The 24,898-nt window shown below is 24.5% G+C and overlaps 2 protein-coding genes and 6 non-coding genes across 8 annotated transcripts in view; 3 read left to right on the forward strand and 5 right to left on the reverse strand.

Annotated features, from left to right (window-relative positions):
• The window catches only part of LOC145828944 (putative ankyrin repeat protein RBE_0150), a 47,278-nt gene extending 44,545 nt beyond the window's left edge, over nt 1-2,733 (reverse strand). Inside the window, exon 1 of the mRNA XM_082936688.1 lies at nt 2,663-2,733. Within this exon, the coding sequence (XP_082792814.1) occupies nt 2,663-2,733 (71 nt within the window). The remainder of the gene's footprint in view (nt 1-2,662) is intronic.
• On the reverse strand, nt 322-394 carry Trnar-ucu (transfer RNA arginine (anticodon UCU)). Its single transcript has one exon. It is a non-coding gene; the product is annotated as a tRNA-Arg (tRNA).
• Nucleotides 2,734-2,768: 35 nt separating the features above from the next.
• Nucleotides 2,769-3,101, reverse strand: LOC145828945 (putative ankyrin repeat protein RBE_0150). Its single transcript, XM_082936689.1, has one exon. It carries the CDS (start codon nt 3,099-3,101, stop codon nt 2,769-2,771), a length of 333 nt encoding a protein of 110 aa, XP_082792815.1.
• Nucleotides 3,102-6,340: 3,239 nt separating this feature from the next.
• Nucleotides 6,341-6,413, reverse strand: Trnar-acg (transfer RNA arginine (anticodon ACG)). Its single transcript has one exon. It is a non-coding gene; the product is annotated as a tRNA-Arg (tRNA).
• A 1,602-nt stretch (nt 6,414-8,015) lies between these two features.
• On the reverse strand, nt 8,016-8,098 carry Trnal-cag (transfer RNA leucine (anticodon CAG)). The gene has a single exon. It is a non-coding gene; the product is annotated as a tRNA-Leu (tRNA).
• Nucleotides 8,099-16,526: 8,428 nt separating this feature from the next.
• Trnaw-cca (transfer RNA tryptophan (anticodon CCA)) lies at nt 16,527-16,598 on the forward strand. Its single transcript has one exon. It is a non-coding gene; the product is annotated as a tRNA-Trp (tRNA).
• Nucleotides 16,599-20,148: 3,550 nt separating this feature from the next.
• On the forward strand, nt 20,149-20,221 carry Trnak-cuu (transfer RNA lysine (anticodon CUU)). The gene has a single exon. It is a non-coding gene; the product is annotated as a tRNA-Lys (tRNA).
• A 2,258-nt stretch (nt 20,222-22,479) lies between these two features.
• Trnas-aga (transfer RNA serine (anticodon AGA)) lies at nt 22,480-22,561 on the forward strand. The gene has a single exon. It is a non-coding gene; the product is annotated as a tRNA-Ser (tRNA).
• The last annotated feature ends 2,337 nt before the right edge of the window (nt 22,562-24,898 follow it).

Genomic DNA, 24,898 nt, shown 5'->3' on the forward strand with positions numbered 1-24,898 from the left:
GTGCTAGCTTTAAAACTAGCTTAAATGACTAATTTACCAAACTTGTTTCTCTGAATACTGTTTATTCAATTTCTCTGAATTTGACAACTCTAAATTGCGTACTAAGTAGAACGATAGCGTTCATTAAAGTTAACTAACTTATGACAGGTGGTGTCTAATTAGATTTAAAAGATACTAATCTAATATAGAACTGATATGATAAATAATATTTTATGAATTCAGATATGTTAGGCTAGTATTCAGTTCTATATTAGATTAGTATCTTTTAAATCTAATAAGACACCACCTGTTATACCATCAGTGGCATTTATAATAAAATCGCATCTCCGCCGGGACTCGAACCCGGAACCTCTGGATTAGAAGTCCAGCGAGCTATCCATTGCGCTACGGAGACGACTGCTATTAAACTACTTTTACGTATTATATATTCATGATATTAGTATGGTGGGTAAGGTTTAACTTGCTGTTTTTAAACCAACAAACTTATATGTAAAGTTTGAGTACAGTTAGTACATGAATATAGATACTAAGTGTGCATGAAAATTTTTACTATGTCTTTTTGTAATAAATTAAGATGCTTTTGATAAAAAAACAACGTGTTAACCTCAAATCAGTATAAATTAGAATTTACTGATATTATACTAAAATTTAATTAAAGTGACTCAATTAAAACTGTGGATTTCAAGTTCAGCCTAATAAAATCTATCATCTTAGATTCGATGGTCTTTTATTCTAACAGTTGTATAACACATTTTTAGCAAACTAATTAATATTTTTTATACACTAAAATTCTTTTGAGATGTTTTTTGTTTTTGAACTTATGCAAACACAATTATAAGGAAAGTTCATCAAATAAAAAAAATTGAAATTAATATGAGCTTTATTCAAAAAACTAACCAAACTAAACATTTGGTGACTAGACTTTATAATCAAGTCTAAATGTAATTTAGCTTATTTTGTTACTATAAACATTTTCAGTCATAAAACTAAGTGTTTATATAAACAAGCGATTACAACGTTTTATAAACTATAACTGTTTTAAAGTTTCCTACAAGATAAAATTCATGCACTATGCCATTTTAGTCTTTAGCTTGTTTTAACTTTTTGTTTATTTGATGATTTTATTTTGTTGTAACTGATGAATTACTGGTATTGTTACCACTGTGAAACTGTAGTTTTCAAATGAAATTAAATCACTAGTAAGTCGTTTATCTGAAGCTTTATAATTTTTAAATTGAGCATAGTTTTATAAGCTTAATTGAAGTGATTCCAAATAAAAATCTAATTATTATTTACAAGTATCTGTTTGATTTTTAACTTTCAAGCTTTATTGTTGAATACATGTGTTTGAAAGTGTTTATTTTAGTATCTTAAAAAACAGGTAGTTGAACTAGTATATTTAAAACTCAGACTTTTTAAATTGTTGTTTAAATCAAAAAAAATATATTTTTTAACTTGTTAGATGTTAATCTGTAAAACAAGTATCCATAAGTTTTGCTTGGTTTTATTGATTTTAACGCCCTTAAGTTTGTTGGAATTAAATTATCAGTATGCTACGAAATTATTTAATAAACTACTGATTTTTCCATTAGCAGCACTATAAGCTTCAGAAGACTAAATGTGACATAAACAGACTCTTGTAAAACAAAAAAAAATGGAGACAGAATATAATTTTTAACACTTTTACACTAGAATTTCTAGAACTAAATTAAATAATTCATTCCATTTTTAACCTTGTATTACGCTTTAAAACCACAAACAAATAAAACATTGAAAATCTGCTTAGCTAAATGTTTATGTTTAAAATAGTTTTTAACAAAAAACTTTATATTTAAATTTTTGTAATATTCAAACCATTGATTTCTTAAAACTTGTTATAAAAACATGCTTCTATGTTTATTTTAATAAGAAATTTTTTTTATCAACACTCCATAGCTTACTTACTAGCAATTTACCAATAAACAACTAAATAAGTATTAAATGACTTAGTCGGCTATAAAGCCAGTATTTTTATTTATTTTACAGCTAAAATACACAAAAACGAATGCAGAAGATTCTGGAGATTATAAAAAATATTTGGTAAAACAACATTGAACAGAAAATATAAAATGTGTAAAATATAACAAACAAAAATTAACTTTAAGCACAACACTTGAACATTCTTTTAGGAATGTATTAATAAAATTTATACAGCATATCGAAACTTTCCTATATTTTTATTTAGTTGTTAAGTGCAAAGTTTAATGTTACTTATATTTAAATAACTTTTATTATTTTGCAAGGCAAGGAGTTTAAATCAGGTTCCTGAATGTCATTTACAAAAAAACTTGTTTTAGTCGAGATTAAATATGATTTTTAACAAATACTTTGACATTAAATTAAAACTCAACTAGTGGAAGTATTTTAAAACACATAAAAATTAATATATATTAAAAATAACGTCAAAAAAAGTACTGAAACTTGATAAGAGAGATTAGATTATGAAAAACAAAAAAAAGATTTTGCATGATGAAAACTAAACGATCACTATCATTAAAAAAATTATTACTTTCTAAATAAAAATTATAAAAAAAAGCAACAACAGAAACAACAACATTCTTTTAATTTAGGAAATATTTTATATAACTTTATTTTTAATTATTAGGAAACAATTCAATTTCACTTTCTCTTATCCGAGTCGTCCAGGTAGTCTTCGTCCTGGTTCATGAACCGAGACGTGTTTCTCCTCTCCATCCTGGTCAGCCACGCCTTGCAACCCGCGTCACTCGTCAGCATAACGGGGGTTTTCCCCTCGTTGCTACGCGCGTTAGTATCCGCCCCCTGGCAACCAGCATCTCGACGATGTCGTCGTGGCCCTTCCACGCGGCCCCGTGAAGTGGGGTTTCCCCCAACATGTTCTTGGCGTCGATGTTGGTGAGGTGGTTGCCAAGCAACGCTCTCGCGCACTCCACGTGGCCACCCCTGCACGCCCAGTGAAATGGGGTGTTGCCGGACGAGTCGGGCTGGTTGACGGGGATTTTGGTCAACAGGCACTCCTCCAGGAACGAAATGTTTCCCCTGTTTTGAGAAAAGTGTTTTTGTTTTCTTGTAGAAGTACCCATAAAATGATAAACATAATAACATCAGTGATATTCAACAGTTTATTTGATTACTACGAGTTTCTCTGCTAAAGCTTTCAGTCAGGTATATTATTGTTATTATTGCTCACTAATTGAAACAGAACTCTTAATTTTTAAATTAGTGTTTTAGTCCAAAAGTTATTATGCTACAATGAGGCTAACATTTAATTAAATTAATAAAATTAATTATGTGTTACATTATGTTGCTTTAAGCCCACCTACTTAACTACTTATCAATGAAGTAAACACATAATTTTCGTAATCAATCGTATCCTAAACTTGCTAAAAAATAATATTGGTTTTAAACTATGAAAACTTACACTAAAACTAGACTTTGTTTTTTAAGCTATAAATCTGAGTAAAAAAAAAACGATTGTAATATTGTACGAAGTTTAAAACAAACACAATTTCTACTGTTTTAAAAAATAATCATTCTAATAAACTTATAAAATAAATGAAAACTATTTAATTGGCTTTACATATGTGTTTTTAAATTAAACCTTAAACTGTAAGCTAATTTACAAATTGTATTAGTTTATAATCAAAAAGCAGAATAAATTAAACATGAAAAGTATTTTTTTAAATATGTCTAACACAGTAGTCGTCAAGCTAATCAAGTTTTGTGTGCGCCAAGCTGCAAAAAAAAGATCGGTGCACCCCAAAATCTAGTTTTAATAAGCGCCGCTAGTGGTGGGACTACGTAAACACTTTTATTAGTGCATTTCTCCTTAAAATTCATAAATCAGTTTGTAATTACATGCAACCATTTAACAACTGAAGCTGAAACTTGAAAATTGACCTCTTTATTTGTTTTACCTTATTTTTACAATGATATTTTAAATAAATGGCTTTGTCTTACATACTTATTAATTAAACACTTCTTCGTAATTACTACAAAATCCCTAGTTTAGTATTCTTTAAATACTTTATTAGCTATTAACTACATATTTAATCTAACTATATGTTTTTTTTTGTAATCTCAAAATTTCGTGCACTCCTAAATGAGTTTCGTGTACCCTAAAAATTTCGTGAACCCCAAAAAAAGTTTTAAGTACACTAGTGTGCACCAGTGTACACCTTGACGACCACTGGTCTAACATGTCATACTTTATATTTAAATTAAAATGCTTACTTTTAATTATTTAGTATATGCTTAATACAAAAATAACACTGTTATAAAGCATTTTAACGGCTTATTTTTATGTGCTATGTGAACTGTTTGATTATCTAAGATTTATTACATTTTTTATTAGAGTAATTTTGATACTAACGACTAAAAAATAGTTATGCTTCAAACAAAATCATAAAACTGTGTTTGTTATACTATAATAGGAACGTTTTTGAACGTATTTATATACCATTTGCAACTTATTATTAATAGATTTTTCATTTTGTTTTATATTTTATTACACAAAGATTTTCAAAACTATACGAGTTTCATTCTCAAGTGATAAATAATAAATAAATAAAAAATTTTGGCTAGTAAACAGCTTAAAAATTAACTTTAAATTATGACGTATGAATAAATTCAATTAAATACAAAATTTAGAGATTTAGCAAGTAAAACTAAAGTAAAGGTATGTTTATTTAATGATTGTTACTATTTTTGCTTTTCCATTTAATGCTATTTGCGTATTTAAATTAGGTTGCTCTTCCTCAATCAATATAAAAAATTTCAACAAGTAACAAAATTAACCCAACCTTTAATGACAAAATCGATTTTCTTGACACAACAGAAAAGTTTATTTATGATGCACAATGATGATTCCAGGCTGTAGAGTTCGCTTTTTTTACATTGTTTCAAAACTTAAAAATTTTTCAAATTTCACTTATTATTTATTACTTGAGAATGAAACTCGTATAGTTTCGAAAAGCTATGTATAATAAAATTTAAAACAAAATGAAAAATCTATTAATAATAAGTATTATAGCTTTTTTACATCATGTGAAAACTAAAATAAGAATAAGTTAAATTAAAAATTAAAATACAGCTTTTATTGGAACTCTACTTATATTTTAGTTTATTAATGTTTTTTGCGGCTGTTTTTAATGATTATTTTATGATACAATACTTGGCAGTAAAACTATCATAAAATATATTAACTAAAAAAAAATAACATATAAACTAAGCAATAAAACCACAAAGCAGTAAAAAGTATGAGACTTTGACACTTTTCAAATAAAAGTTTTCATGTTAAAAAAATGAGCTATGAAAACTTGTTGAAATATCAAACTATTTTGAAGCACATAATATTTATTAAATAATATAATAAATAAAAAATGAAAATAACTTGGAGTTTCAAGTTATAAATTTTCTGAAATTTTAAACTATTTAAACATGTTTTAGCCAAATAATTTAATGCTCAATAAAAATTTTTAGAACATAATTTAATTTAATTTTTTGAAATATAAAAGTGTTATTATTATAAGGAAAATATTCAAAATAATTATTTTCGTTTGTTTTACTTTGTTCTAATTACATGATGAATGCTGACAGTTTTAGTTTTGAAAGTCAATAACTTTACATTATAAAAGTTTTTCTACTTAGTTTGAACCTTTTAAAATAAAGAAAATTACAAACTAGAAATAAGAAAAAAAAGTTTGTCATGAAAATAATAGTTTTTTCATTGTTAACTTAACCACTAAATTAAGTTTTACTAGACAATTTTAGTTACTTATAAACTTGTTTAAGGCTAGTATACATAAAGGTTAGTTTGAGCTCAAAAATATTGAAAAAAGCATAGTCAGCAAAAAAAACTTTCTATGATTTTTTTAATTAAACTTGTCTTTATTTATTTAATAATACATAAATACGACGAATCAATTTCTGCAGTTTAAAAAGTGCTTCTTTTACAAACTTAACTTAAAACAAACTACTGTAAAAAATTTTTATATCAAAATTGAACATTTTTGTTCGAAAAAAAACCATTCACAGGTCTCCTTAACCAGTAGTGATAAACATAAAATGTCTTAAAAATAAAAGAAAGAATTCTTTTATTAGGTGTTGTAGAATTACATGCTATTTGTCCCTGCAAAGTAAGCTTTTAAATGTTACTATTTTGCTTTATTTGGTTTATCAGACAAGAAATTTTGTTTTTTAGTTATTTACTGTAAAATAAAAATGTACATAAAAAATTTGCTTTATTATTTATTATAAATGATTGCATTTTAAAATTTAACTTTTAAGGTCAACTCTCAAAGTTTAGAAACTAAAACAAAAATGACCACGATGGGACTCGAACCCACAATCTTCCGGTTCGTAGCCGGACGCCTTATCCATTGGGCCACGCGGCCGGTCGTTTGAAATCATATATTGAAGTATATAATATTATAACGAGCGCATGAAATATTAATTTCATATTTTTCAGTGCTACATTGCGTTATCAATATATCAAACTAAAACAGGTCATAGTTAGATCGAATTTCAATACACTTGACAAGTAATATTACAGCTTTAAGTAAAAATTTAGTTGTATCAATCTTCAGTATCAAAATATTTTATTTCCTCTCTTTTTAATTTTTTTTTTATTATACATATATATAGATTTAAGAGAGTTTTCTTTAAGGTTACTCGATCAATTTTATTTTTATAGTTTTAATTTTACTTCTCTTTTTATTTTACTTCATCGCTCTGTATGTTGTTTTACAGCTTTATTTTGTATCTGAAGAGCTGCTCTGCAGTAAAACGATGTAATAAAAATAAAATAAGAAAAGTTAGTGTATTAGATATTTATATTGCTCATCATATACAAAAAAAAAGTTGTAAAAAAAAGTACAGAGCGATGAACTAAAATAAAAATAGAAGTAAAAATAAAACTATAATTATGAAAATAACTTTTCATCTCTGTTTACCGATATGCGTTTTTTAAAATAGAATCAGCTGAAGATTAAAGACAACTTTTTTTTGTTTTTATTAAATATATGTTCTGGAATTTTTAAAATCGCATTTTTCTATTAAATTATTTAAAAGCCCTTAAAGTTGGCTCTGTAGAAAGTGATAAAAATAAAATAATCACTTTATTTTCTATATATACATATATAACTTATTAAGAATCTGCGATTTTGAAAACTTCAGAACATATGTTTTATAAAGACAAAAACAAATTGTTTACTTATATATTTTAAGTTAAATCAGCTGAAGACTAAAGACATTTTTATGTGTTTTTATGAAACATATGTTCTGGAATTTTTAAAATCGCATTTTTCTTATTAGTTATTTAAAAGCCCTTCAAGTGGGCTCTGTAGAAAGTGATTAAGTTTATAAGTATATAATTTATATAATTGTATATAATTGTATATATATTTATATGTATAGAGTATTGAACTAGCTGAAGATTAAAGAGAATCTTTTTCTCGTTTTTATGAAACACATATTCTGGAGTTTTTAAAATCGCATTTTCCTGATGAATTATATAAAGTAATAAAATGTATAAACATAATATAACTAATATTATTCAACCAAATCAATCTTCACCGAGCCCATTTGAAAGGGCTTTTACATATTTAATTCAAATGCAAAACTGAAAATAAAACAGCAACTGTTTTATGTAGCTTTTTGCTACAATCATCAGCTATTTAAATTAAAAGTAGTTACTCAAATATAAAGTACTGGAGTAAACAAAGTACAAAAAATCATAAAGATATAACTTCGAATTTTTTCACGGCGTTTTAGTGCTATAAGTAAAATAACTTTTCTTTCTTAAATAGGCGTGAAATAGAGAACCAAGAATTATAATAATAATTTATTCATAACACAAATTTTATTTAAATAATAAAGGTTTTTAGTAACTATACTTGTTAAATATTTATATAAAGCTATTGTTCACCATAACTTAATGTCACAATTAAAAGTAAATCTAAATAAAACAATCAAAAGTATATATACAATAAAAACAATGACAGGAGCGGGATTCGAACCCGCGCCTACAATGTAGACTGCGACCTGGACGCAGCGCCTTAGACCACTCGGCCATCCTGCCACATGGGAGAGAGGTTTTTTACACAATATAAACCTTATACATCAAATCAATTTTTGCCTCTGTCCAAAATTATATTACAAATAAAATAGAGATATACGTAACAACTAACTTTTTAAGCTCCGAAACTTTTTTTAAATTTTGCTGTAATTTATGACTACTGACAGTCTGAAAAGTAAAAGTCAAATATAGTTGTTTTCTCTTTTGCAAAATTAGTTTGTATATAATGTTTAACCTCGCTCATTGAATTAAATTCACATATATGTATTTTTGAGTAGATAAAAAAGTAATTAAGTGATAGGAAAATAAATTGAGTTAAACTTAAATTTTAAGCAATATTACGTCATTAAATTACCTAGTCAAAATTAGAAACGTCTAAGATGCAAATTGCAGGTATATATAATTGTATATTTATATATAAAAAAATTTTCGCTAAGCTTATTTTTGGACTTATAAATAGTTTATCATAAAATGTACCATTCCAAAAAAAGTACAATTGTTTCATATATGCTTTTGCATACTATTTTTAGCTATTTGAATTCGAAATATTTTGAAAGTACATAACATTAGTTAATTACATAAAAAGCAAAGACCATTACAATCTTATCTCAAATTTTAATAAACTTTGAAACTTGGAATTTTGTGGTTTTGTAACTTTAATTGTTTGTTTCCAACAAAATTATATTTTTTCAATGATATTCATTTTGTGCAAAATTTCATAACTACGACAAAATTTTATTTGCTTAGTTTCGTAATTTATAAACTAATTCTATGTACATTTGACTTATTTTGTTTTAAAACAGCTGAATATTGTATGCAAAGCATTTATTAAACATGTGTACTTTTTTTTTTCGAATATTTTATTCTAACAAATTATATATAACTATGTTTGTTTAACTCAATCTTTCTTCAATAAGCTCGGTTTGAAGGAATTTGGAATATTATCTTTAAATTTTTTAAATTAACGTAAAATAGTAATATTGTTTCATATAACGAAAACATATTTGTTGTTTATACGTTATACATATTTATTGTTTATACGTTTATATGTTTATAAGAGGTTTGCTTAAATAAGAGTAGTGAATTTTCATTGTCTTGCATACATATAAGAATAGTTTTCTTAAAGTTTAAGAAGCTTTAAATTTTGGAGTCTTTTTAATATCTAAATAAAATATAATTCAAAATTACGTCAGAATGTTTTGTTTACTCCTGTACAGTCAGTTTAATTTTTTATTTCTAATTCGAATTGTGAGAATTATAGGAATAAGCTACATGAAACAAAACAATTGTCCTATTCTTTTCGATGTTTTAATGAAAATGTACACGTTTTTACTTGTTTTGTTAAGTTCGTGGATGGTAAAAGTAGTTCACCACTCTACGTAGCTGTCATAAAAGCAAACTTATGCTGCATGGATGTTACGTAAAACTTACCTTTTTAAAATTTTGTTATTGTACTTCTAAATTTGCTTTTCATTGAATAGAGCACCTGGCTAAGGAAGCGTTTAGAGCGCTGAAATTGTTGGCTTAGGCAAAAGTTGTATTTTAAGTTCGTAGACCTATATATATATATATATATATGTCTGAAACAGCTGTCTGAAACAGCTGTATAAATTATAGTTTTTATTTAATTAGCTAAATAAATAAATAAATAAATATATATATATATATATATTTATTTATTTATTTATTTAGCTAATTAAATAAAAACTATAATTTATACAGCTGTTTCAGACATGAAATGTAAAATTTCATGTGCTCCTCAGTAAGTTACAGTTTATTATAATAGTAAACTGAAATTTAGATTTTGAAAATTTTATAATAATTGTGACGTAGTAATATTACAGTTTAATGTACAATTAGCTGAATTTGAAAATAATACGCTGTAGTTTTATATATATATATATATAAAAACATAAATACATTTATTGAGTTATTTTTTAAAATCATATATTTACAAATAAAGTAAAATAAAAAATAAGTCAATTTCACTGAGCCCACTTAAAGGGCTTAAATAGTTTATTACAAAATGTTAAACTCAAAACAAGCAGCACATAATTTTCATAAAGCTCAACGCTATAATCTTCTGCTGTTTACTTATAAAGTATATGTGTTTGTTTAATTGCTTGCTTTGTTAAAACTCAGTTATAATACTATATACTTTATGTACAAAGTAGAGCAAATTATATTTATAGTTTCAACAAAAAAAAGCAGACTACATACATAATACATATGTTTTTCAACCAAATTATTTAGCTTTCAGTGCTTTCCAGATTGTGTTTAACCAAAGTATTTATAGCTATATATATATATATATATAAAATAAGGTGATTGTTTAAAGTCAACCTGTTTCTACAGAGCCAACTTGAAGAACATTTATATAATTTATTAATAAAAATTACGATTTTTAAAATACTAGTACATATGTTTCATAAAAGCAAGAAAAACTGTTTTTAATCTTCAGCTAGTTTGAATTTAAAATAAAAAAACATTTTAGTAAATAGAGATGCAAAAGTTATACAAAAAACAAAAAACAATATGATGTAAGAATTGAAGATTGTACATTAAAAATATTCGGTGCAAAAATATTTCATCTAACTAAACAAACAACTAAATTTCACAATACCACAGTCAAGCGACTGTAAAATACAATAATTTTAAAAGATTTTTATGGCCGCTTAACTGTGGTTTTTGTGAAATTTAGTTGGGTGTTTAGTTAGGTAGAAGATCAATTTTTTAACCAAATATTTGTAATGTTAAAAGTAAAGTTAAAAAACTGTGTGTTTTGTTTTGTGCGTTATTTTGAACTTGTTTTTAAGTTGATGAGTTCATAAGCACGAAACCTAGTTCTTCAAGTTTTACATCTTGAAATAAACCTTTTTGTTAAAAAAGCCCTTAAGGTGGGCTCTGTGTGAAAGGTTTAATTTATTAAGTTAATCAACTTATTTCTATATATTTATAATATAATATATATATGTAGTCTACAATATAATATATATATATATTTAATATGTATATATATATTGATATAATATAGATATATATTTAATATATATATATATATATATATATATATATATATATATATATATATATATATATATATAGATATATATATATATATATATGTATGTATTATACATTAAAAACAAAAAAAATACTCAAACCATTTAGAAGTAGTGTCTAGTGTCTACCTGTATTTAGATTCTCAAAAACATATAGTTAAAATTAAGCTATTTTATTATTTACAAAAAATATGGCCAGTAAAGGGGTCGTACCCGCGACATTCGCGATATTAGCACAACGCTCTAACCAACTGAGATAACTATTTAATTGACTAGCTAATAAATAACGTATAATAAGATATTGTATGACAATTATAATGGCTCTTTGAAAATACATTAAGTTATAAACGCTTTATTTGATACCTTTCTAGAAAATTAAGACCTGTTACTAGTATGCAAAAATAATATGCTTTAACTACTATCTATAAAATTTTACTAGTAAAGCTAAATTAAGAGTGTCTTATAAATATTAATTAAAATGTGATAATTTTTTTTTCTTAAATTTATGAAGAAACTGAGCGGTTAAAGTTAATAAAAAAATGAACTATTAAACTTGTAAGTATTTTTAGCTGTAAAAGTGTTACTAACAATTTTATGTCCAACAATGTTTTTGACTAAAAAACTCTAATTAGTCACTTACTTAAAAACTTTACAACATGTGTATTGATTTGTTTTTAAGATCTAATCAAGTAAGTTAAAACAAGTATTTCGAATTAAATATTTTTACTTTTAGCAAGAGATTTTTACCAAGCATAACATAACTCAAACTTTAAAGTAAGTTTTGAATTCACAAAATGAAACACTTTTTACTTAGCTTGTGCCAATAAGCTGAAATTGAAAAGCAAAAATATTAAATTTGATTTAAGTAAACTACTATTGTAGGTTTTCTGTACTAAATTGTTTTTAAGTTCAAAATTATTAGAAATGGAAATTATAAAGGTAAGTTGAATTCAGTTATTTAGTTATTTAAAAAACTAGCTTTATTGAAATTAACTACTTGATATTATATTTTAATTTAGTTGTTTGATTAAAAAAATAAACTACCTAATTTGATCACATTTATTTACATTTATGATTTACATTTGTGATAAAGAATGATAATTTTTAATAATGTAAAGAAAGTTAATAAGTGCAAGTGCTTAAAATTTTGATATAAAATATGTTATACAATTTATTTAATGACAGACTAAACAATCATACAACTTATTTCAATAAATGTAAAAATGTTTATTTTTGAAGCTAGTTTAGATCTTTGATTATTACTTTTCAACTAAGTTAAAAGTTGATAAAATGTTTGTAAAACTTATTTTGAAAAAAAAACTGTTATTTTTAAAAGACTTAATTTTTTATGTTTGAAAAAAAAAGTTTTCTTTAAAATTTTGATATTATCAAACAACTTTGCATAGCTGATAAATTACATTAATATTAGCCTGTTATCATCAACTGTTAAAGCTCTAACTGCTTAGATGTGTGTTATAAACTATATTTTTTTTATTCATTGTGTAAGATATTGAATAATATTAAAGCATTATTTTTTATAAGCATATCAAATAGGTTGAATAAACTACAGTAGTATATTAAGATATGCATACAGTTTTCATATTGTACACAAAAACACAAGAGTATAAACTTTTGAATGATATTTAAAATGGTATTTTGAGTTATGGGTTACTTATAGTTACATTAGTGTAAGCAAAAACAAAATAAGAAATACTCACATGAAATATTTATTATTAAAGTTTATGATACTCAAACTATTATTTTTGTACTGTTGGTTTTGTAATACTTAAAATAATAAGTATAAAAGAACATACTTAACTTGTACATTCACAAAAATGTTTAAATTAAAGTTGTGCTTATAAAAGTGTTTTTAAAACCTTAAACTTGTATCAATTAAAAACTACAATTTTAATTTATTACTATGTTTTAACATGTGGTAGTTTGTATAAATACTTATATGTTTATCATTGACAAAAACAGTAATTTTGTTGAAAATGTTTACAATCTTATTTGAAATGTTAGTATTGTCATAAGTAAAGTTAACTTAGTTTTAACTGTTATATGTTAATGAGATAGAAACAAAACAGAAAAAATATTCGTAATGAATTAAGTGTAATCAACAAAAGTACATTTTAAGAAAACTTAATCTCACACTACTAAAACTTAAACATTTAGTTTTAAATGTACTTATTGTTTTCAACATTTTGTGTACAGTACTAGTAAAGTAAATATATACATATCAGTTTTCAATGATTTTGTTCATTTCATTATAATTGGAATTACTGCTACTAACTTTAAAAAAATCTTTACTAGATTAAGGCCATAGGGAGCTAGAAGCAATTGACCTAAAAAATTATCTTTGGCTACTATGAGTACTTAAAAATAAACCATAAGATTATTGTTTATAAAATTCAAAAACTTTATTAAATTTTTAAGGTATAGTCATTTTTCTCAAAGGTTTCTGATAAGACCGTATAGACCAAAAGTTTTTCATGGTCAATTTTCACTGAAACTTAGAAATTAACCCGAAAATTTATCTTCTTCATTTTAAAGCTACTTTCCTCAAATGTATAGGAAATTGGACTTGTAATATGAAAAAATTTCCTATTGTCAAGTTTAGAAAATCATTAAATATTTAAAGATTGATGACTATAAGAAGAAAAAAATCTGTTTTTGTTTTATCTTATAAGAACAATTATATTTTTACTCAACATTTCTGATATCTCTTTGGTAGAATCGTTCATTATTAAATTGAGACTGTTGTCAAAAAAAGTGAGAAAATTGCTTAAACGCTGTTGGAGGAGATAAATTTTTATTAAAGCTTTTTTTGTCTTTTATATTTGGGCTCTTCATAAAAATCCTATTGAGCTCTTTGACTGTGTGCCTAAACATGTTAATAAAATATTTTTATTATAAGAAACAGTAAAAAGCAGCTGTTAGCTAATTTAATATCTTTGAAATAAAATTAAGATGCAAAAAAAATGTGATTAACCACAACTCACCACCCTATGCCCTTTAAAGGAACTTTGAACAGTTTTTTGAACATTTAAGTAAATGTTTCCGGTTTTTTTTTAGTTATATTATAATTGATTGGTTGCCTTAATGAAGGTTTGTAATACAAATGTAAACATTTGACACAAATTTCTTTTAAATTAACTTAAAATCTACTAAAGTTTTTCTGAGTAAACAGTTAAAGACATAAATTTAAAATAAGTTTAATAAAGTATATACTACTATTTAAAACAAATAAAGATTTTTAATTTATTTATCATTTTTTTAGTTTCTAACGTGTTTGCTTTAGTTTTCGAACTATATCATAATGACAAGTTCAATGTTTAATTTAAAAGTTTTAAATCATGTACTATTTTTAAGTCATATACTAGTTTGATACATATACTATGCTAATTTAGTTTAAATTTTACTTAATTAGACAGCTATGTCCTACATAAGAATTACTCAAAAAATTATTCTAGATTAATCTTATCAAACTAAAACTCTAGGTCTGTTTTCCATTTTTAAAACATAGTTATAATAAAGTAACTTAAGTCTCCAGTTTATTAAATATTAGTTATTAAAATATTATTATTTTCTTTAAAGTTAAAAGAAATTTTATCCACCATAACACAAAATTCGTTCTAAAACTTTTGCTTAAGGGCATGTGGAAAAATGTTTTGCAAATGTATCATTTTTTTTACACAAATTTACACTAACTTATAAATAAAGGCTTAAATACAAAATGAAATCCTGTTTTTTTTTACAACAAATTTTAAAAATAGTTTTGAAATAAAGTTTATATTTGAAAAAGTCTGACCAGACAAATAGTAAATACAAATTTAAATAAATATGTCACGACCAAAAAATTATGTTTATTTTAGTTGAAATTTTAAAAACTGAGTAACTTTCAAAATAAATTATCAAAGTTTGTAGGATGAGATTGAATTATAGTGAAATTGTTTCACTATTATTTCTGGGCCTATAAAATGCTCAAAATGTTATCTATAAGCTTTACTTTTGTACAACATTTATATTTTTAGTTATTTTTAAGAAAATTTTCATTTAAATATATTTTTTAACAGAGAGGTTGCTATTCAAACAACTACAATTTTTTCCAATTCTCTAACTCTGAAAACTTTGAACATGGAAATGTTAGTTTATATTTTTGAGTCATTTATTTTTATTCAATAAAGTGTTTTCTAAGTTTTAAATCTAATCTAAATGCAGAAAGTAGATAGCTTAAACTTAAGTTTACTGCACTGTACATAAAATTTGTATGAACAGTAGAGGTGTATTTAAAAAAAGAACAATTAAGTAAACAAGTATTACTATACTAGAAAAACTATAATAATAACTTATATGTATTAATTATCAAATAATAATTTTGATATTTAAAAAAAAAAATGTGATTTTCACTGCTAATCTAATATCACTAATAAATATACACTAAAAGTTCGACGTAATTTTCTTTTTTACTGTGCCCAACCTTATAAACATTTTTGGTTAATTGTTTTTATTTATAATGCTTAATGAAATATTTACTGAAATAAAGAATCTTTAAAGTTTTGTAAAAAATATAGATTAATACGAATTCCAAATTTGCTTATATCAACTTTTTAATCATTCAAGATATAACATTTGTTTTAAATAGTAACTAGTGGCTGTTATATTGACAAAGGCATTAAATTTATTATATGTAGAGCTTAATCTAAAAGCTAATAATAAAATATTTATGTTTAATTTTAATAAAAACTTATTATTTACAGAATTGAAGTATTTTAATATTTACTTAAGCTAAAATGTTTCAATCACTAAATTATTTAGTTTAGAAAAGATAATGTTCATGTACGTAAAAATTTATATTTACTTTTTGTAAACAACTTTTCTTTTAACTTCCATCTTAAAAATTTTATAAGACTTTAGAGTTTCAACCTCTTTCATAAGACAAACTATTTAAAAACTTAAAGTATTTAGTTAAACTTATCAAGTATGTATGTTTTCACTAAAATAAAGATTAGTAAATATTTATAAAATTATGCACTTTAATATATACAAGTGCTAAATTTTAATGACTTTATTATATTTTTAAAAGATATATTTAGGTGTTTTAAATTTTCATACAGTTCATACTTGCAAATTAAGTGTAGTTTTAAATTTTGGCTCTTTTAACTTTAAGCAGAATTTGTTACAGCCATCAAACCTCACAATCGAAGCATTCAAGTCATTGATATTTGTTTAGCATTAAGTGAAACTAGAGTTAATTAGTTTAAGTATAGCAGATTTAAAAACAGCCATCATTAACTTACATTGTGCATGTTATGCTCGAGTATTTTATACATGTGTTTATAAACACTTAAAGAGTATATTCTTCAAGTGGCCTGGTGGCGCAACGGTAGCGCGTCTGACTCCAGATCAGAAGGTTGCGTGTTCAAATCACGTCCGGGTCATGTATTTTGTTTATATCTTTTTTTTATATAGAGAATTTTAATTTATATGTACAAGCTATTAAAGTTTTCGTCAACTGTTTTTCTTTTTAATATAGAACATATAGACACTATAAATTATTTAGATCTAACAATATGCTATCAAAAGATATGATTAAAGACCTTATAAAAATTGTATAAAGTTAAAAACACAAAAAAAAATAACTTGTTTAATCTTAGATTTTATTTTTAAAACTATTTGTTCATTAAAAAAGTGGCAAGTTTCTACAATCATTTCATAAGTTTAATTAGTACCACAAATCTCACTTTCGTTTATAAGTTGTGGAAAAACAAGTAAAATTATTAAAACTAATAAATAAATACTTATATTCATTTATAGTTTGTTGACTGCAAACTTCAAACAGCTAATCTGTTATAAAAGTTTAAACTTTTATAAAATGTCTATTCACTTAGTTTCTATTTATTAAAAACTGAATATGACTTATTATATTTAAAACTTAATCTTACCATGGTTCTAATTTACAAGATGTCAACTGTTATTTAAATAAGTTTAAATATAATAATTAAAACAGAAAGCTTAGTGTATTTTTTATATTAAAAATTATTTTTTTAATATTCAAATTGTTAGACGAGGTATGTAAGATTTTTTAATATTTCTATTAGTATTAGCCAAAAATAATATATATGATATGCTTGGTGCTAGACTAGATACATTAGTTTTTTAAATTTTCAAAGTATTTCTTAAGACTTAACTTATTAAATTTTGTAGTTTTATAAATAAACAAGTTAACAATCCTATTAAACAAAAGAGCTTAACATTTTTTTTTTAACTTGTAAAAACAAAATTGAAAAGGTTGTCATTATAAATAAACGTTATCATAAAGTGCTTACCAAAAAGTAGAGGCAATAAATAAGTTTATAAACGCTACATACTGTTTTTATGTACCAGCAATGTTTGTACAGTGGTAGAATTCTTGCCTGACATGCGGGAGGCCCTGGTTAGATTCCCGGACAATGCTATTTCCCTATTGTTTTTAAATTTAAGTAGTATATAAGCAAGTTTTATTTAATTAATTTACAACAAAGCTTTTAACTTGTCAAATTAATTATTTGTTAGTAATGATTGGCTGCTTAAGTAGTAACGGGATCAAAGTCTGACAGATTTATAAAATTTTGTTTTAATGGTAGTATGTTGTAGTATTTTAAAACTATTTTGTACAATTTATATCATTTAATAATTTGTTGAGATTATACTTTGAATTAATATTTTTAGTGTCGTGTAAAGTATTTATTTTGGTTAGTGAATTGGCTAAGTGCCATCTATAAACAAAAGTAGTTAAATGTGCTAATTATAAACAAATAGTTCAGAATTAGACTTGGACTTACATTTTACGTTTATAGACTCAATATTCACATTGCAATCAGTTGTCTCCGTAGCGCAATGGATAGCCTGCTGGACCTCTGATCCCAAAGTTCCGGCGGAGATGCATTTTTTACTTATTAAATATTACAAATAGTTTTATTTATTGCTTAACTTCTACCTATATTTTCTACTTAAGACAAAAATCTTAATTTTACAATTACGTAAAAAAAATAGTAGAGAAACCAATTCGAATTGGACACTATAAAAAAGCAAATTATTTATTATTAGCTTTAAAAATTACTAGTTTCACTGTAGTAAACGGATTATTAAAAAACAAAGCTTTTTCAGATAGAACTAAGTAGTTCGATAAAACGTTTAGCGGTATAATTTCTAAATACCCTAATAAATATTATGAAGTAAAAACTATTCTGTTATAAAATTATTATAGCTTACTAATAAAATTGTTTCTAGAACTTTTACCTATTTCTAAACTACAATAAATAGATTAGATAAGACAGACTTCTTTCCACAGGGCAGTTTTCGTCTGTACGAATCATAAATATAAATATATACATTTCAAAGAAAAAGTCAATATCAATAGAAGTTTTCAGTGACAAAGCATTTTTTCGTAAGTTTTTGTTTTAATAGTTTACTTAGTTTCCATGTGTTAAATACATTTTATATTTAGGTAATTTTAGAGTAAATGTTTTAAAACCGGTTACTACAGCTAAGTATTAGTAAACGTTATACATGAAGTTGATTTTCATTAAAAAGCAGAAAGTTTCTCAACTTGTTTTGATTAATAGTAATAAAAAATAAGTTGGTATAGTTCAAATATAACTATAGGAGCTAAATATTTGTAAAAAAGCTTTAAAACTTATTGTTGTAATAGAAATAGAATAAAAAAATTTCACTAAAACACTTCGAATAGTTACTTTCTTGAGAAGTTTGATCGCACAACTTACTTTAATTATAAAAACTTTAAACTGAAATAACGACGAATTTACAACTTTAGTAAAATAAAACAAGTTGAGATATTTGATAGGTTTTGCAAAGAAGATTATACCTTAATAATATATTAAACAAATGGATGTTTTGTTTTTGTTTAGCTTGAAAAGTTGTTTTTATATAATCTCATGCTAAATTGAAGTATTAATATTGCGATACATGCGAAAATCCTCAAAATATACATAAAAAGCTCAAATAGATACTTCCCTGTTTTTATTTCAGTGCGATGTGGGTCTACAAAAGCTGAAGAAATTTGCTTTTAAGAATGTTAGTTTAACTTTTTTTTAAGTTTTTATAATAAAAATAAGTTGTAAATTTTTAAATTTCTTTTTTTAATTCCACCAAAACGCTAAGTTTTAGGCGGAGGTTTAAACAGAATTTCAATCTTGAAAATAGCTACTTAATGTTTTTTAAATATTTAAAATAAAGTGATTTGAAAGTTTAGTAGTCATTCTAGCGTGGTAAACTTTAAATTAATACTATTTTAGCTCATCTAAAATTTCTAAATTTATAGCTTCTAAAACACTTTATTAAAAACCCTCTTTATAAACATTCATTTTATGTCAGATTATAAGCAAAATACTACTACTATTTTACTTTTTTTCAGTTGAACCATATTTCTTATGTTTAAAACTTATCTCTACTAGCTTTGATTTTTTTTGAATAGTTTCCAAAACAGTACAATATCTTTAGATTAACTATTACAATTTTACATGACTGTGGAATATAAACTGTTTACCACAAAATGATAATTTATTATATGAGAAAAACATGTAATTTTATTAAATTTAAAACTAATGCTTTCAACTGATTATGTTAGTTGTTTTAACGTTTATAAGATCAAAGTTTTTAAAAATTGCTAAACTAAAGTGGATAATTTTCATGTTAAATATTTTGTGTTTAATTATTATTTTTATTTTTTTAGACTCTTTTAATTACGTTTTACAGCAAATTGTTAAAGTTACTACGTGTGAATTCGTTTAAAATATTATTCTGTTCATTCTCGATTAAAACTGTAATAACTGCACAAAAAAATTTACTACGACTTTGAACTAAACACTTTAAAGATATCACTTAAAGTACATACTTACTTTAGAAAGATAAGCGACTGATGATAATTGTGACGTACTTAAGTACATACGTGTAGTTATAAATACTACACATTCATCAATTTCAACAAGCGCCCGGCTAGCTCAGTCGGTAGAGCGTTGGACTCTTAATCCAACGGTCGTGGGTTCGAGCCCCACGTTGGGCGTGGTTACTCTTTATTTTTTGTTTTTCATCTATTAAAGGTTTTTTTGTTGATAGCTATTTACATTATTTTAATAAACTATAATTAGATTAGTTTGTTCAAATATTTAAAATCATAGTTTTGGTAAATTTTCTAAACCTTTTTTTTTCAATTTGTGTTATACAAACAAAATATTCTTTTTATTTTTCACAAAGTAAAAGCTCATTGACATTTAATTGGTCAAACTTCTGCTAACTTTTTTATTATTAAAAACTTCAATTTAACACATTTTTTTTTATAATTTATAGTACGAAAATCCTTTGTAAACTAAAATAAATAGGTTTCTTTTTTGCTTTCTTAAGACTAGACTGCTTAAAACAATTTCGAATGTCCTATTCTAAAATGATATTTATAAGTGAAAACCAAAAACAAAAAATTCGACGCTTGTGTTGGAGGACAATGAGTTGAGTTTATAATGGTTTTATGAAAACAAGCCATGCGTTAAAGGAATGATTGATTTTTAAGAATGCTTAAATTAAGATAATTATGCTTCTTATTTAGATAATTGAAAAATTTACATTAACTGCCACTAAATCTAGTAAGTTATTTAATATATTACATTATTAAAAAGCAAATCGATATTTTAATTATATAAATAACAAAAAATGATAGCTGCAAATAAACTACTTAAAGTTTAATTCTATTAAAAGAACTTAACCGATAGGAAGTTTCGTAAAGTATGATGTTAATCATGCATCAACTTAAGTACAGATTTCAAAGTCAAGAACAATATTTTACGACGTTTAGTAAAAATGCTTAATTATATATCCTGGTCGTAAATAATTCTGTTAGTAAACATAAAATTTATTTAAAATACGTTTTTTTAGTTATATATATATAGCAGAAGCTAAGTAACATTCTAAATAAAATAAAACAACTAGACGTAAAACAACTATTTACATAAGTTTGCACTTTGTAAGAATGGTCAATAAATTATAAGAAAAAAAAAGTATTAACTAACAGTAATTTTGTCTGTTTATTTTGGATATTTTTAAAGAGTTGTTTACTGTTTTGATGAGCTGAAAAATCCAAAAACAAAATGTAAACAGCTAAATGTTCAAGGATGTCTCTTAACTCTTGCTAGTTACAAACATAACAAATAAATAAACACTTTCCATTCAGAAGAATAAAGTTTAAATGTCCTACAAATTAATTAATCACATTTAGTTGCAGATCATAGATTATTTATAGAATACTACTTGGTATATTTTCGGTAATTTTATCTTTAAAATAATACTAACCCTTAAACGCATGGCTTGTTTTTATAATAACTTTATAAACTCAACTCATTGTTTTCTACCACAAGCGTCGATGGTGTAATGGTTAGCATTGGTGCCTTCCAAGCACTAGTTCCGGTTTCGACTATCGGTCGACGCACTTTTGCTAATAAACTGTTTTCAAGAATCAGAAATTAGCTTTTCAATACAACTGATAATTGATTTTTTTGATGTCGTTACCACTACAATCTGTCAAATTAACATCTGAAATTTTGCATTTATGTAAAAACATCAACTAATTTAAAGACTTTTTCTAAAAGTATGATGTTAAATGAGCAAAAAAAAGTTATTCAAATTTTAATAAATTTTAGCATAAATTATTAAACACTAAGATTGTTATTTGTCTGAGTAAAGTAACTTCTCTGCTTTTTACCTTACGTTTATTTTGAGAAAAATTTCGTGTAACAATGAAAATATTGTTGCGATTTATTGTATTAACAGCCAGATATAATTGTATGTAAAAGTAGTACTCATTTGATTTGTATGATTTGTTATAGTTTATTAAGTTGTTAGATATTGTTTTATTGGCCTTGTTATTGAATTTTGTTCAATTTTTTTTGTTTGTGATATGTTTAATCGTTAATACTTAACATGAAAAACTATGCTTTGTTTGGAAAAGTTCAATTTAAAAAATCAAACCTTTATTTATGTGTAAAAACTTTAGGTAAAAAGTAAAGTATTTTAGTTTTTCAATGTAGAGTTTTCTCATATGTATTTTTATGAAATATAAAAATAATTTTTAATCATATAGAAGCTAGTAGTTTAAATAATATTTTGTTAATAGTAAAATACACTAAATTAATTTAATACACTATTTGCTTTTTGCTGCAAGCAATAAATTTGAGCAATGTTGCAAAAATATGCTGAAATCAGCAAATATAATGTTTTTAAGGCTAGTAAGCTCATATAAGTGTTTATATATGCGTAATATCGAGCTTGCTACAAGTCGTTGTGGCCGAGTGGTTAAGGCGATTGACTAGAAATCAATTGGGCTCTGCCCGCGCAGGTTCGAATCCTGCCGACGACGCACTTTTAGGTTTTTTTTTTAATGATGTTAATTACGTTTTAACTATCTGCTGTAAATTATTAGCTTTTCTGTGTATGCTTACTTGGATACAAAATGTGTCGAAAAAATCTACAAAATTATACTTTTACTAAACATAAATCATTATAAATTTGACAAATTACAAGTATAAGCATTCTAACAATAACTTATACCTTTTTATTCTATAACATATTAAGTTCATCGATTAGTTTTTACAACAAATTTAAATGACAGTTTTTCAAATTAAAAAAAAAATTAAATTAATGACTTAGATTTAAGTTCATCTAAGTATATATATCAGATTTGAAATATGTAATACTAAATAAAGATAATTTTATTTTGGTAAATAAGTTTATTGTAAATGTTATTAAACGTAAACAAAACATAAATATTGTTTATAATTTTAATACTTAAGTTAAATTTACTTCATTACTTTTATGTTGCCTTAAAAGTTTTGAACTTTTTATTTAATTTAATCTCCACGGGTAAAGAAGTAAAATTTGAAATTTCTCCTTAACTCGCACTTATATTTCACACTACTTTATTGTTATTGGTTAAAAACTCAATACTTCAATAAATATATATCTTACAAACAGGTAACGAAGCAGCAGCATTGAGATGGATCCCAAATGGTTGCCGAAACTTTCAACAGAACCAACTTCACTTGACAGGTAAACATAAATTTTGACTCTATATTAAATATTTAAAAGACTAATTATTGAGTTAGAAAAATATTAAAATAGTAATTCATCCAAGAAGGTAATTGAAAATTAAAATTTTGTTGTTTTTATAAACACAATTACACTGTCTCATTGAAAAACTTGATTTTAAAATTTGAAAATCCGCTATGCGGTGAAACAGTGTAATTAGGTTTTTTAAAATGATGAAAAATTTGATATTTCAATATTATCTAATATTTAATTTAACCAACTACACTTGATAGTGGAACATGAAAAATTACAGTATTTTGACGTGTGTGTTGCCAAGTTGCCTTATCAGATATCAAGTAGAATTGTATTCAAATTATTACCAGACCCATGTTAACATGCACAGTATTGTTTCAATACTGTTATTATTATTAGTTTATATAGTAATTCTTAATTAACTAATACAATGAATATATTTGATATTATGCCTTAACTGGCATAAAGTAAACCGTCATAAGCTATTTGAAACATTTATAGCATTCAATTCAAACTTACAATATAAACATATAATTTCAAACTTATAACTTAGACATATATCATTACAATCATATGATGCATTTATAATATAAAAGTTTAAAATTTAAACATGACATTACAAACTTATAATGTACTTCTACTAAAACATTATAATTCGAACACAACTGATTAAGTTGAACGTAAACAGCTCAAATTGTTCACATCTCAGAGATAAATTTAAACAGAAAGCTAAATCTATATTAAAATTTTAACAAGTTTATGTGTATAAAATTTATGTTCAAAGTTCTAATTACCAATTTGTAGAGCTTTATTCAGTATTCAATTAAATAATTTTTAACTTTATTAGCAGCAACTTAACATTTCTGTAAAAGTCAACTAACCAAGTATTCTGTTTTTAATACAACAAAAGATGCAAGATAAAAAGTATTCTACTTTAGTACGCACACAACGTTTTTTGAAGTATGGGCTTTTACATTAAAAGGAAAAAAAGATTAGAAAAAAAAATGTAATGAAGTTATTGTTTATTTGGCATCATCGCTTGGTAAAGTTTGATTTAAGAAATTTAGACAATAAAAAAATTGGCTTTTGGTTGTTGTCAGTGGCGACGCGTGGTATCGTACAAAAAAAAATTACACGTATTTAAAAACCTAAATTGATACTTTTAAAAACTATTTGGGTAATAAAAAACTACTAGAATCACAACAAATCGTTTGTAAACAAAATTTTATTTCAAAAATAATTCTTTAAAAAAGTAACAAGTTTTTTAATCAACGCTCCATCCCACGCAACGCCCCTGATTGTAATACTTAAATCGTTTTAACTTAAGTATGTGTTGTTTGTCGGTAGAAATTCAAACTTATTTGTATTTGTACCAAAAAAATGCTTTAAAATTTATATTCTGTCTTTAAAGTATTTATTGCGATTTTTAAATACTCAAGTCATAACTTTGTATATAGAATTTAAAAATTCTGTTGAAATTGAGAAGTTATATTTTATAATTGCGCTCGCATTAGTTTTGCATAAAGATTGAAACAAAGCTATCTCAAATACACCATGAATTTCTAATCAAAGATAACATAACCTCGTTACATATATTATAACCCTATCAAATGTTAATAGTTAAGTTTAGTAACTT

The sequence above is a fragment of the Thalia democratica genome, chromosome 2, assembly GCF_965202585.1.
Source record: "Thalia democratica chromosome 2, ktThaDemo2.hap1.1, whole genome shotgun sequence".
Taxonomy (NCBI): domain Eukaryota; kingdom Metazoa; phylum Chordata; class Thaliacea; order Salpida; family Salpidae; genus Thalia; species Thalia democratica.